This window comes from Apodemus sylvaticus, chromosome 9 (assembly GCF_947179515.1).
Source record: "Apodemus sylvaticus chromosome 9, mApoSyl1.1, whole genome shotgun sequence".
NCBI classification, from domain to species: Eukaryota; Metazoa; Chordata; class Mammalia; order Rodentia; family Muridae; genus Apodemus; species Apodemus sylvaticus.
Window position 1 is genome coordinate 25,807,363 of NC_067480.1, and position 12,535 is coordinate 25,819,897.

General features: G+C 43.8%; 2 protein-coding genes and 1 pseudogene across 4 annotated transcripts in view; all 3 read right to left on the bottom strand.

Moving 5' to 3' along the window:
- LOC127692270 (UDP-glucuronosyltransferase 1A7) overlaps window positions 1–12,535 on the bottom strand; it is a 75,995-nt gene that overhangs the window by 28,966 nt on the left and 34,494 nt on the right. The window lies entirely within an intron of this gene.
- Window positions 117–1,037, bottom strand: LOC127692727 (UDP-glucuronosyltransferase 1A5-like). The gene has a single exon (XM_052193342.1). The coding sequence runs from the start codon at window positions 1,035–1,037 to the stop codon at window positions 117–119; it is 921 nt and encodes a 306-aa protein (XP_052049302.1).
- Window positions 5,458–7,539, bottom strand: LOC127692730 (UDP-glucuronosyltransferase 1A5-like; annotated as a pseudogene).

Below are 12,535 nucleotides of genomic sequence, written 5' to 3' on the forward strand. Positions count from 1 at the left end.
GCCTCCTGGGATTCTCACTAGGTACTAAAATCCCAATAAGCCAATTGTGGATGGATGCCTTAAAGATTTGATTCACCAAAGTTCCTAGAAAGATGAGTAGTAGGTAAATGAGCAATTCATAACGAGACATAGAAACCAATGTTGGTAGACCACTCTTTGGATGACAGCCCAATACAGACCTGAGAGAGTGGCTTCCCATTGGCGCAGTTAATTCCCCCAACGAAGACCATATTAGGCATGATGGGCCTGGGATAGTCAAACACAAAGTCAAACCTGAAGAGCCATATGGATGCGTGGCTGAGGATCTCCAGGTAGGACACCTCTCTCTGGAAAAGCTCAGAGGCCAGGCTCTCATATGGAGTGAAAGAGAAGTGGAAAATGAACTTGAATGGCAGAGGATAGAGAATGTTCTTGACCCTCTCCAGGAAGTTCATGTGGTCTGGATTCCTTGTAAGTAACCTAGGAACATAGGAGGAAGGGCTTGGACACTGAGCAGCTTCAAAGGCAGTTTCATAAGGAATGAAGCGCAGAAAAAACGCAGCAGGAACATGCAAATACTTGGCCAGCAGTGCCCCACAGGGATATGCAGGGTCTGTTAACAGCACATCAAAGGAACTGGAGTTCAGATGCTGGATTAGGCTTTTATTGTACAGGAGACTGATGCAACAGCTCACGTAGAATGTTGACACATTTTTCATGAGTTCCGTATTGCTTAAGATCATCGTCAGAGAATATTCAGTTTTAAAGAATATTTGAAAGAGGTTCAGCAACTGATGTGCATATTCTTCCTTGGTGTACGGAACAGCATAGGTTTTTAGAGTGAAGAAGTCCTCTTCTTTGACGTACACTGACACATCTGGAGCCAGGACCACAGTCTCATGGCCTCGGGCGTGGAGCTCCCTCACAATGGTTCTCATGCTCAGCCAGTGACTGCCCTCCATGGGAAACACCAGAACCTTCCCACCCTGAGCCCAGGACAGGGCACAGAGCAAGAGCAGCAGCCCCAAGAGTCCTCCTGGAAACACATGCATTCCCATGGCTATGTCCAGGGAAACCCAAAAAGGTGAACCTTCCTTACCTATCTGTAAGGATAGATGAGTTTCTTCATCTTATACCACCATGAAGTCACCTTGCACAATGGCATGCCATTGGTAGGCCCAATCCCCACCTTCAGTTAATCATTGCATATTAAATCCATGCCTGGCCTTCAGTAATGTCCAACCACCTACTCCCACACAGTGAAAACAGACCGGATCATCTCTCTACTAGAAAGACTCCTGTCACCTGTAGCTGTTCTTGAACCATCAGGGTTCACCTCTTTCTTACTCCCAATTTCAAAATCCTGTTGTGTACACTCATTTCATCATCTCTGTTCACCATTGAGCTCTGAGCAGTGGCTTATGGCTGGATTCTCTTCTCTAGACACAACCAACTGAGTAGTTCCTTAAAATCTCTCTTTCCATTCTCAGGTGGCATTCATGACATCATAGAACACAGACCACTGCCAAGCTAGCTTAAAAAAAAACAGTATTTTAACTCTCTAGTTGGTTCATTTAATAGCATGTTAATGGTAATTATCAGGAATGCTGTATTTAAAATGGTTGGCAGGTGCCAAATACTGATACTGCTTTTGGAATTTTGTTTTTTGTTTTTTGGATTTGTTTTTTTTTTTTCCGAGACAGGGTTTCTCTGTATAGCCCTGGGTGTCCTGGAACTCACTCTGTAGACCAGGCTGGCCTTGAACTCAGAAATCTGCCTGCCTCTGCCTCCCAGAGTGCTGGGATTGCAGGCGTGTGCCACCACTGCCCGGCCTGCTTTTGGAATTTTGAACTCACAGTTTGATTATTTGAATCTACTTAATGCTTTGTGGAAAGTTGTACCCCATAGAAGTCAATGCTATCTAAAGCACACCAGAGAAAGACCAGCCTGTGGGAAAACAGCTTTCCTGATCCCCTCTGTGGGCTGTTCCCTTGATCTACCACTTACAAGATAGATTCTAAGTCTGGCCTGGAATCTAACCTCACCTGAAGTTCTGTTCTCCTTTGTGATAAACACTAAAGTCTTCAGCTCTCTATTTAGAGATCTGGGTGGACACTAATCTTGACCGTCACTACCCCTGAAGTTTGTCATGAGGCTCCCTTTTGTAATCACTGGCAGCTCTGCATCCTGATATGAATTTTGTCTGTTGAGAACAGCATGGGCCTGTGTTCTAACTTTAAAATAATGGAAAAGACACTCTGAGACTGAGTTGGGTGAGTCAGCTGATCATATGGAATCAGGAGTCTAAGCCCCACTCCAAGTAGTTCCTGTATATGTGCTCAGCAGCTGCTTCCATGTCTTGGTCCTATTTGCTCTGAGGTTCCATTGTCCACTGGGCATGTCCCAGGGCTGTCTAGCATTCCACTTCAAGGTACCCGTGGCCTTCTGTCAAGTCTTGTCAGGTATGGTTGTACAGAAAGGAACTTCTGGATGGGGAGAAGCCACTGCCTTAGGGAATTCCTCTAATGTTAGCAGATCCCACTGCTGGGTAGGTGTTTTGCAAAATGCCTCCTGTGGACCACCAGGTGTCACTGTGCAACAATCCATGTGCCCCTTCAAGAGGCCAAGAGTCTAGAATTCCACTTCCTTCCCAAAAGCAACTTCTCTGTTGTATTTCTCCTGGTTCTCTCTTGTTCTTGCCACTTCTCTATAAGTTTTGCCCTATCCTCAGTTTCTGGCCTTTAATATACAGCAAATCCCATCATTTTTCTTCTCCCACAACCATGCAAAATGCCCCAGGTTCTAGGATGAGGCCTCTCCTGTTTGTGTCAATGGTCAAAGAACATCTGAAAATGATAAAGATGGCCTTTAATCACTGCTTTAGCTGCTGCCACCATTTGCAAGAAAGCCATCCGCTCAACATCCAGTGAGAGAGGCAGCCAGTTCTTGGTGGTAGGCCCCAAAAAGGCAACTGAATAAACCAAGGATAGTTGGGATAGAGCTATCAGAAGCAGTTGGTGCGATTCCTTCCTCTATGAGAGAAATGCTGGGAGCTACGGCTCAAGGCAAAGTGACTCAGAAAGTCTGTACTGTGCTTCCAGCGCTGGGCATTGGAAAAGCAGAAAAAGAGAGAGGAGAGACACACATGGGAAGATGGAAGCCTTGTGAAAATCCTCTCTAGACAGATAGAGAAGTTTGGAGTAAAGATTCTTGAGAGGAACCCTGTGGAGTGCGTAGTTTGGTCACCACAGACCCTCCCTGAAACACACCCTGGGAACCCAGAGAAAGCATTGTGAATGAGAATTCCTGTGGGTCAGGGGAGCCTTGTCGGCAAAGGTTAATTGATGGGTAAGAACTCGACACGGAGACAGGAGAAGTTTATAGGCCCAAAGCCTACTTACATTTATCTTGGAACATCTTTATCTTATTAAATAGCCATTCTTTGCCCCACTCTGTGTCACACCATAGCATAGAACCTATTGGACCTTATATCCTAACAAACAGATAAAAAATATTTTGGATTTTTAATTTTAATAAAACCTTAGTCTCACATCAATCAAAAGGCTTGGAGTGTTGCCTGATAGCATCTAAGGCCTGTTACAGAGTTCTCCCAATCTGGCTGTAACCTGCCTACCTGCTGTGTACCAACCAATATGTTTGAAAAGTGTCTTGACTTGTGGACTTTTTTGTTATGTTTTGTTTCCATAAAAGAAATTATGAAACTCATTGGAGCACAGTATTTCAGGAGATCTCAATCTGTATTCTCGGGCTGTGGCCACTCATACTTGACTCCAGAATAAGCCACATCTTTTATCCCATGGAGCCAAGGACTGTCTCACCAACAGTCTCATAGGACTATACACTGAAATGTGGCCCACAGATACCTCTAGATATCAGGAACTACATTTTGAATCAGTACCATGCAGTCTTCAGCTAAGTTGAAAACTGATCTGAGCCAGAATCTGCAGTGGACCTTGGACACAGATGCCAAATGAATGCTGGGTACCAGGTCCAGGAGCATGACTAGCATTTACAATCAGATCAATGAGTGACCTCTCACCAACAGGTTCAGCATCTGTGACCCAACCTTACAAAGGACTGCCTAGAGGTGTGACCAAGATCCTTAAATGGACCAGTGAAAGACCACCTAGGAACACCAACTGCGTCTGCCACATGACCTGTGAAAGCCTATCCTGGGACATGGCCTCAATCTATGAGCCTAGAAAGGGATGTTCAATGTAGACCAGAATCAGCAGAACCCAGGGGAGAGACTGAGGAGAGGTGCTACACCCTCTCCCTCCTTTCCTAAACTTTCATTCCTCCCTTCCTTGGTACCCAATGGTGTCTTAAGCATCCTATCACCCAATTCCGTTTGTCTTCCTCCTTTTTCATTTCCTTCTTCTTTTCTCCTGTTCTAGTCTTTTATAAATTCCCTTTTGAAAGGTTCTCCAAAGAACAAAGGCTGCCTTGGTTTTCAGGTCTCTGTCTTAGTCTCTCCTGAGCTGGCACTGTGTTAGGGCGTTGGGTTGTATTCCTTTCTCTCTTTCTCTTCTCAGTCTACATTTAGTTGGAGCTGCCTCTCTCTCATATCCATCCCTATTATTCACCCCTTCTATTTATTTTCCCCGTGTTTCTTCTCTATTGTCTTAATACCAATCACTAGTCTTATTGGATTTTAAAAGTTTCCATTTATATATTAAGTATCTAATATTATAGGGTATATAGTAGCATTATTGCTATTTGGTTACTTCGATTATTGGAGTTGAAGGATTGGTTTTTTTTTTTTTTTATTTTTAATCAACTGCTACTGTATTTTTGTGGTAATCCTACCCTTTAGATACAGGTGTAAGAATGTAATATTAGAATCCACCCTCTGGTCAGGCCTTCTCTCACAGATACTGACAAGTGTCCCCTGGGATTCTGTCTCTGTACTTTGAGCTGGCACATTTGATAAACCCACAGTGGCTAACCTGGGAAGTTAATTTATACCAAGAGGACTGACCTCTTAACCCTCAAGAAGGTATATAAAAAAAAACATACTCCTCACCCATACCCCTGCCATGTACTCTGATTCTTTTCTGAGTCCCTGCCATGGGTCTCTGTACCCATGTCAATGGTACTAGGGCCTGAATTCACCAAATTCAAGAACACATCAGAAAGATCAGTTATGATCAAGTTGGCTTTATATCAAACCAATATATGTAATATTGGTTTAATACAGGCAAATCAATAAGTGCAGAATAACAGTAAATCAGACTGAAGGACTGAGCACACAGGTCATCCCAATAGATACAGAAAAGGCTTTCAGCAAACCTAGGAGCCAAGAATGCAAGAAGCCCTGTAGATATTACAAATTGAAAGGACATATCTTAACATAATAAAATCTATACCTCAAAACTGTAGCCAACATTTAGGAGGTGGGGAGAAATTCAAAGCACCTCTACTAAAATCAGGAACTAAACAATGTGTCCATTCTGTTCACTCATCGAATTTAGCAGCAGGATTCTTGTTAGGCCAAAACAAAAGGAGAGAAATAGCAGAAAACAAAAAGGGAAAAAAAGACATCCAAGTATCCTCATTTGCATATTTGCATATGACATGGTTGCACACAAAAATGACCCTAAAGACTCCACCTGAAAATCTTAGAGGTGAGAAACTCTTTCTTCAAAGTGGTAGAATATGAAATTAGCAGTTGTCTTCCTAATCACCAATGGCCAACCCACTGTGAAAGTAATCCAGAACACAACCTCTGTAACAATTGCCTCAAAAAAGAAATATTTTAGATTAAAGCCCACTATGGCCAGAAAAGAACTCTACAATGAAGTTGTTTTATTTTGTTTTAACACTGAAGAAAGATATTGAAGGGGACACTAAGAAATGGTAGAAATGCTCATAGAATTATCAACTGCAATTTGAAGTTCCTTTGTCCTCACCTAGAAATATTTACTTTGAACTCATCATATTAGGTCAGCAGCTCAATGTTCCTGCCCCCCTACTCCAGTTTGAAAAATCTCACTCTCAGGAAAACAATATTCTGCCACATGGATAGTCTCAGTAGAGTCCCACTACCACCCTTCAGTCCATTACAGACCCTCAACTCAGCCACCAATCCTACCAGTGGCCAAAGAAAAATAGAAGGATCTGAGGCTGGAGAGATGGCTTCTCTTCCAGAGGAACTGAGTATAAGTCCCAGCACCCACATGATGGCTCACAACTGTCTATAATTCTAGTTCTAGGGGATATTCTCTTCTGGACTCCATGGTCACTGTATGTATGTGGTACACAAATATGCATGGCATATGGGCAAAAACCCATACACATAAATAAAAACAGAAGGGCCCAAATCTATTAGTTTATGTTATGAAAGGATATGAGGAAAAGGGGAAGAATCCTTTTAAAGACCAGGAGGAAAGATGGTATTAGAAAACATACTAAGCCGGGCGGTGGTGGCGCACGCCTGTAATCCCAGCACTCTGGGAGGCAGAGGCAGGCGAATTTCTGAGTTCGAGGCCAGCCTGGTCTACAGAGTGAGTTCCAGGACAGCCAGGGCTACACAGAGAAACCCTGTCTCAAAGAACCCAAAATCCAAAAAAAACCAAAAAAAAAAAAAAAAAAAAAAAAAAAAAAAACCAAAAAAACAAAAAAGAAAAAAAGAAAAAAGAAAACATATACTGTATAGAATACTGATTGCTTAAAAATACAGACCTGAGAGAGGGGCTTCCTGCTGGCACAGTTTATGCCCCCAATGAAGACCATGTTAGGCATGATGGGCCTGGGGTAGTCAAACACAAAGTCCCCTCGGAACAGCCACATGGATGCATGGCTGAGAACCTCCATAAGGACACCTCTCTCTGCAAAAGCTCAGAGGCAAGGCTCTCATAGGGAGTGATTGATAGATGGCAAATGTACTTCAAGGCCAGAGGGTACAGCATGTTCTTGACCCTTTGCAGGAAGCTCATGTGGTCAGAAAGCATTGTGAGTAGGTTCGGAATATACGAGGAAGGGTTTGGACACTGTGTGGCCTCATAGTCAATACCACAGGGAATGTATCATAGAAAGAACACAGCAGGAATACCTAAGTACTTAGCTATCAGTGCTCCACTCGGAACAACAGGATCTGTTAAGACTACAACAAAGGAGCTGGAGTTCAGATGCCGGAGCAGGGACTCGTTGCGCAATCGATTTGTACAAGAATTTAAGAAAACTGTCATTATGTTTTTAAAAGTCTCAGATGTTTTACACAATATCTTCACATAGGTTCCTTTGTCAAAGACCACTTTAAAGTTTCCCATCCTTTTTTTGTCTCAATTCTTCTCTTGTACATGGAAAGGCATAGGTTTGGAGGGGGAAGAAGTCCTCTCCTTTGATGTGCATTGTCACCTCTGGAACCAGGACCACAGTCTGGTGACCTCGGGTGTGGAGCTCCCTCACAACATCCCTCAAGTTCAGCCAGTGGCTGCCCTCCACAGGAAACACTAGCACCTTCTCACCTTCAGTCCAGGGCAGGGCACACAGCAGGAACAGTCCTGCTAATCCTTGCAGGGGCACATGGAGTCCCATAGTCACCTCGGTAGAAGCCCAGAAGAACCAGGGTTCCTCACCAGGCCTCCACCCTGGCATTTGTTTCTTCCTCTTATCTCCCATCCAACCTTGCCACGTCATTGGGTGGCACTGGCTCCCAGACACTAATCATTAAAGGATAAATCTACCCTTGGTGCTCGCTCAATCCTGCTTCCAGCCAACACATCACTGATCTTGTTTCATTCCTAGAAAATTCTGACAGAACTCTTTCTTTAGAAGACATCATAGTTCATATCTGGTTTTCCTCTGTTTGAAAAACCGAGGTTGTGTCCACCCATTTCACTCCAGCACCTCACTCACCACTGCCCATATTCTAACAGACTGGCTTGAGCTCTGAGCACTGCTTGGTGTTTTGATTTACAGTGTAACATCTCTGACTGTAATGTTGGGGAACTCTGTAAAGTCTCCCTCCCCATCCACAAGGAGCACTCACTACACTATCAGATAAGAACCCTTGCTGAGTCAACCAGCCCCAGACCAGGACAGGTTGTGGGTCTGCTGGGGTTCACTTGTCTGGGTTTCTCTGTAATGATCAGGGAACAGTTTTGAAGCTGATTTTTGTTGCTCAGTAGTGGGAATATAGAAAGATGTTTGACACTCAGAATGAGATGACTTGATTATAGAGCAGGGTCTACAGAGAGTTCTGCTTACAGCCATGGATGAGAGTCACCAAAACCTGACGCACTCTCAGGCCAGACCAGGCAAAGCAATGATGTAAAGCAGGCTTAAGGAGCGCTTGCTTCCTTCCCACAAGCTCCATGCCTTGGACTGGCCTGGGAGATGGCTCAGCCTAAAGTTCCATGCTCCTGGATGCTGGGCTTGCAGGCTTCTATATTCACCATGGAGTCTGAGTGTTCCTGGTGAACACTGCAAACTTGAAGCATGCAACTACAGACACATCAATACCAAAGACTATTAGAAGAAAGGGGGTGATATTTGTAAAGATGAGATAAGTAAGAAATGAAAATATAGTTAAAGAATTGCCATGGCCTGAACCATCGCTGGGTAACACATCAACCGAGCCCTGACACAGTCACCTCTTGCTGGGATGTGCACATCACCAGCACTGAACCACAGGGATAAATAGGACCTGTTAAAGTCACATAGAAGGAACAAGGTTCATTGCCCAATCAGAGGCATGTGCAGTAGACTTCACCAGAAGGCAGATAACTCTTTAAAAAGCATCTTCAGGTGTTTCAGGCAAAAGGATTTTTGAAAGGCACCAAGCAACTGTACTTGTGTTCTTCCTTGGTATAAGGAACTGGGTGTGAATTGACCCCTGAGCCAAGACCACAGTCTTCTGGCTCCCTCATGTGCCCCATGCTCAGCCAGTGGCTGCTCTCCATTGAGAACATCAGCACCTTTCTACCTTCAGCCCAGGGCAAGGCATCCAGCAAGAACAGAGGCCTTGTGTGCCCTCACATGTGGACCACAAGTCCTGCAGTCATCTTTGCAGAAGCCCTGAAAGGTTAACTTTCCTCATCAGCTTGTGTGCTTCCAACATTAGGGTAGGTGGTCCTTGCTGCTTTGTGGGATCTTCTTTATCCTACCTGTTATCCGCCTGGTTTCACCCTTAACATTAGGGAGAGAAAGAAAGATAGAGAGGAGAGAAAGAGAGAGATTCTTGAATCTAATTTCTTTCTTTGAGCAAAACTGCTCAAAAACCACAACCTCTCTCCCATTCTCAAACAACCAACAACACTCCCGACTATCATGACCCTATTATTTATATGTCCTCTGAAAAGTTTCCAGAATTCCAAATGTCACACAATCACAGAAACTATCAGCAGCTGTATATGGCAAAACCATGCCTCTTCTATTTGCCTGGGGCAAATCATAGTCAGCTGCTGTGAACAGTGTGAAACAGCCTCATATCTCTACACCTGAGATAAAAAAAAAATCCATAATCCATCTTTTTATATTTCTTCTTTTAAAGTAATCAAAATTCCAAAACTGTCACTAAACATTAGTTCCTTCATCTTACCCCTAAGCCACCTAACAAAGTGGATTGACATGGGACAGCATGTGATTGTCCTGAAATTAATCAATACAGAATAAATCCACCCCAGTCCTTCACCACCCTCCTGTTTTACATCCTCGTCTTCAAAGACTCTGACCTTCTCACCACCTTCCTAGAACAATTCCTACAATCCACTCTTCCATTAAGGGTACAGTTCACATCTTTTCTTCTGTTCCCTGAGAAAGGCCATGGGAACCCATTTCATTCCATGGCTTCCACCCCTAGCCTCCATTTCTAACAAGCTGCAGTTGAGCTCTGAGCAGTGAGTGTCTGATGCCTTGGTCCCCAGAGCAATCACTGGCTGTGATCCCAGAGTTCTGATTTGAAGTATGGCATAAAACAGATCACCAATAGCTTATGCTCTAAGATCAAGAATTGACAAATAGGACCTCATAAAATTACAAAGTTTCTGTAAGGCAAAGGACACTGTTAAAAGGACAAAATGGCAACCATCAAATTGGGAAAGGATATTCACCAACCCTACATCTGATAGAGGGCTAATATCCAATATATACAAAGAACTCAAGAAGTTAGACCCCAGGGAACCAAATAACCCTATTAAAAATGGGGTACAGATCTAAACAAAGAATTTTCACCTGAAGAAATTCGGATGGCCAAGAAGCACCTTACGAAGTGCTCAACATCATTAGTCATTAGGGAAATGCAGATCAAAACAACCCTGAGATTTCACCTTACACCAGTCAGAATGGCTAAGGTCAAAAACTCAGGACACAACAGGTGTTGGCGAGGATGTGGAGAAAGAGGAACACTCCTCCACTGCTGGTGGGGCTGTAAGATGGTACAACCACTTTGGAAATCAGTCTAGAGGTTCCTCAGAAAACTGGACATGACACTTCCGGAGGACCCTGCTATACCTCTCCTGGGCATATACCCAAAGGATTCCCCGGCATGCAATAAAGACACATGCTCCATTATGTTCATAGCAGCCTTATTTATAATAGCCAGAAGCTGGAAAGAACCCAGATGCCCCTCAAAGGAGGAATGGATACAGAAAATGTGGTATATTTACACAATGGAATACTACTCAGCAATTAGAAACAATGAATTCACAAAATTTTTAGGCAAATGGTTTGATCTGAAAAATATCATCCTAAGTGAGGTAACCCAATCACAAAAGAATACACATGGAATGCAATCTCTGATAAGTGGATATTAATTAGCCCAGAAGCCCTGAATACCCAAGGCACAAATCGCATAACAAATGACTCCCATGTAGAAGTATGGAGAGGGCGCTGATCCTGGAAAGGATTGATCTAGCATTGGAGGGGAATATAAGGACAGAGAAAAAGGAGGGAGGTGATTGGAGAATGGATGGAGAGAAGAAGGTTTATGGGACATATGGGGAGGAGGGATCCGGGAAAGGGGAGATCATTTGGAATGTAAACAAAGAATATAGAAAATAAAAACATTAAAAAAAAAAAAAAGGCTCCTGGTTGAAAGCTGTGGCCCCACCTGGAGGCACTGTTGAGTCAGTGGATGGTGAAGGAGCTGACTCTCCATGGATTAATCCACAGGTACCTTTATGCTTGCCTGTCCTTTAAGGAACAGCCACTCCCTGAGAGCCTCGCTGCCATGGTGCCTCTGCTTTGGCAAAGGCCTAAAGAAAGTGGAACAACACCTACATTGAGCTGGTGCTTCTGAAACCATGAGTCAAACTGAAACTTCCCTGCTTTAACCTATTTCTCTTAGAAACTTGTCACAGCAATGGGTGAAATGTATGGTAAAATTTAAGTCTCTCTTCCCATTCTTAAGAGGGGCCTGGTGCATTATAAAATATAGACGTTGGCTAAAGACAATGTAAAGAAAACCAACAGGCACCATTGGCTTTCTGCCTTGGTTCATACACTGCACCAAGGGATAAATCTATAATGTCTGTGAACCCTGTTGGCAGGTGCTGGCTGCTGTCACAGATGGGATTAGAACAAACATAAACTCAAGATCCCACAACATGAATCTACTGAGGGAACTTTTCAGAATCATCTCTTTGGGTAGCAGAATAGGAGCTATTGCTGGACAAGCCAGGCCCAAGCAGTAACACACAGTGTGTTGGCACAGCATTGTGTACTCATGAACTTGGTCACCTTTGGACCAAAGGATTACAAACAAGAGCCTCCACATCTTGCAAAATGTGGAGTTCTGTTCTCGTGAATGCTGTGGGAGAGCATGTTTATTATTAATGTTCATTGAGTAGATGTGAACTGGGCCTCCCGCAGGCTATGTGATCAAGGTTCCTTAAGATTATCGCCAGCCCCAAGTGCTGATAGGATGGAGTCGCCAAGAACAACATGGAATACATAATTTGTGAGCCCCATATTCAGATCTCAAGATCAAGAAAGTCAATATGTGACCCAGGTGCAGACAAAGCCCAGGAGGCTGGTCCTACCCCATGGTGCTACCCCCACAGGTGGTAAGGAGATTGTGGTCATCTGCGATTCTGTGTCCAGGCTCCATGAGGTGTCCATCAATCCACTTTACTGTAGCTCTGCCTCCCTTCTTCACTTGGCTCTTTGGAGAGAATTTGCCTAATTAAGTCAGATGCACTGAAAACAGATTCGACCACTGAGCAGATGTCTGCCTACAGACCACTTCCTGTGAACTTCCAATTCACAAGTGCAAAAGCTCCTTTGTATTTTACACTTTCCTAGAATTTAGCATTACGATTCTCTCGCCTCCTCTTCCAAAAGCAACTTCAGTTCTCTCTCTCTCCTCTGCCTCGGCCACTTCTGTGCATGTTATGAGAAAGGCTCTGCTTTTTTACCTTCTACATATGAGTCAGAGCACATCCGTATGCTCCTAATGAGGCCAATACAACTAGACCTGAGTCTAATTGTGGCTATTCATGTCCTTTGCAATGGGCACACCAGTGAGAAAGTGGCTGAGGCAGCTAGCCGGGAACTCAGAACTTAGCACCTACCTATGTTTCCTACCCTAGAG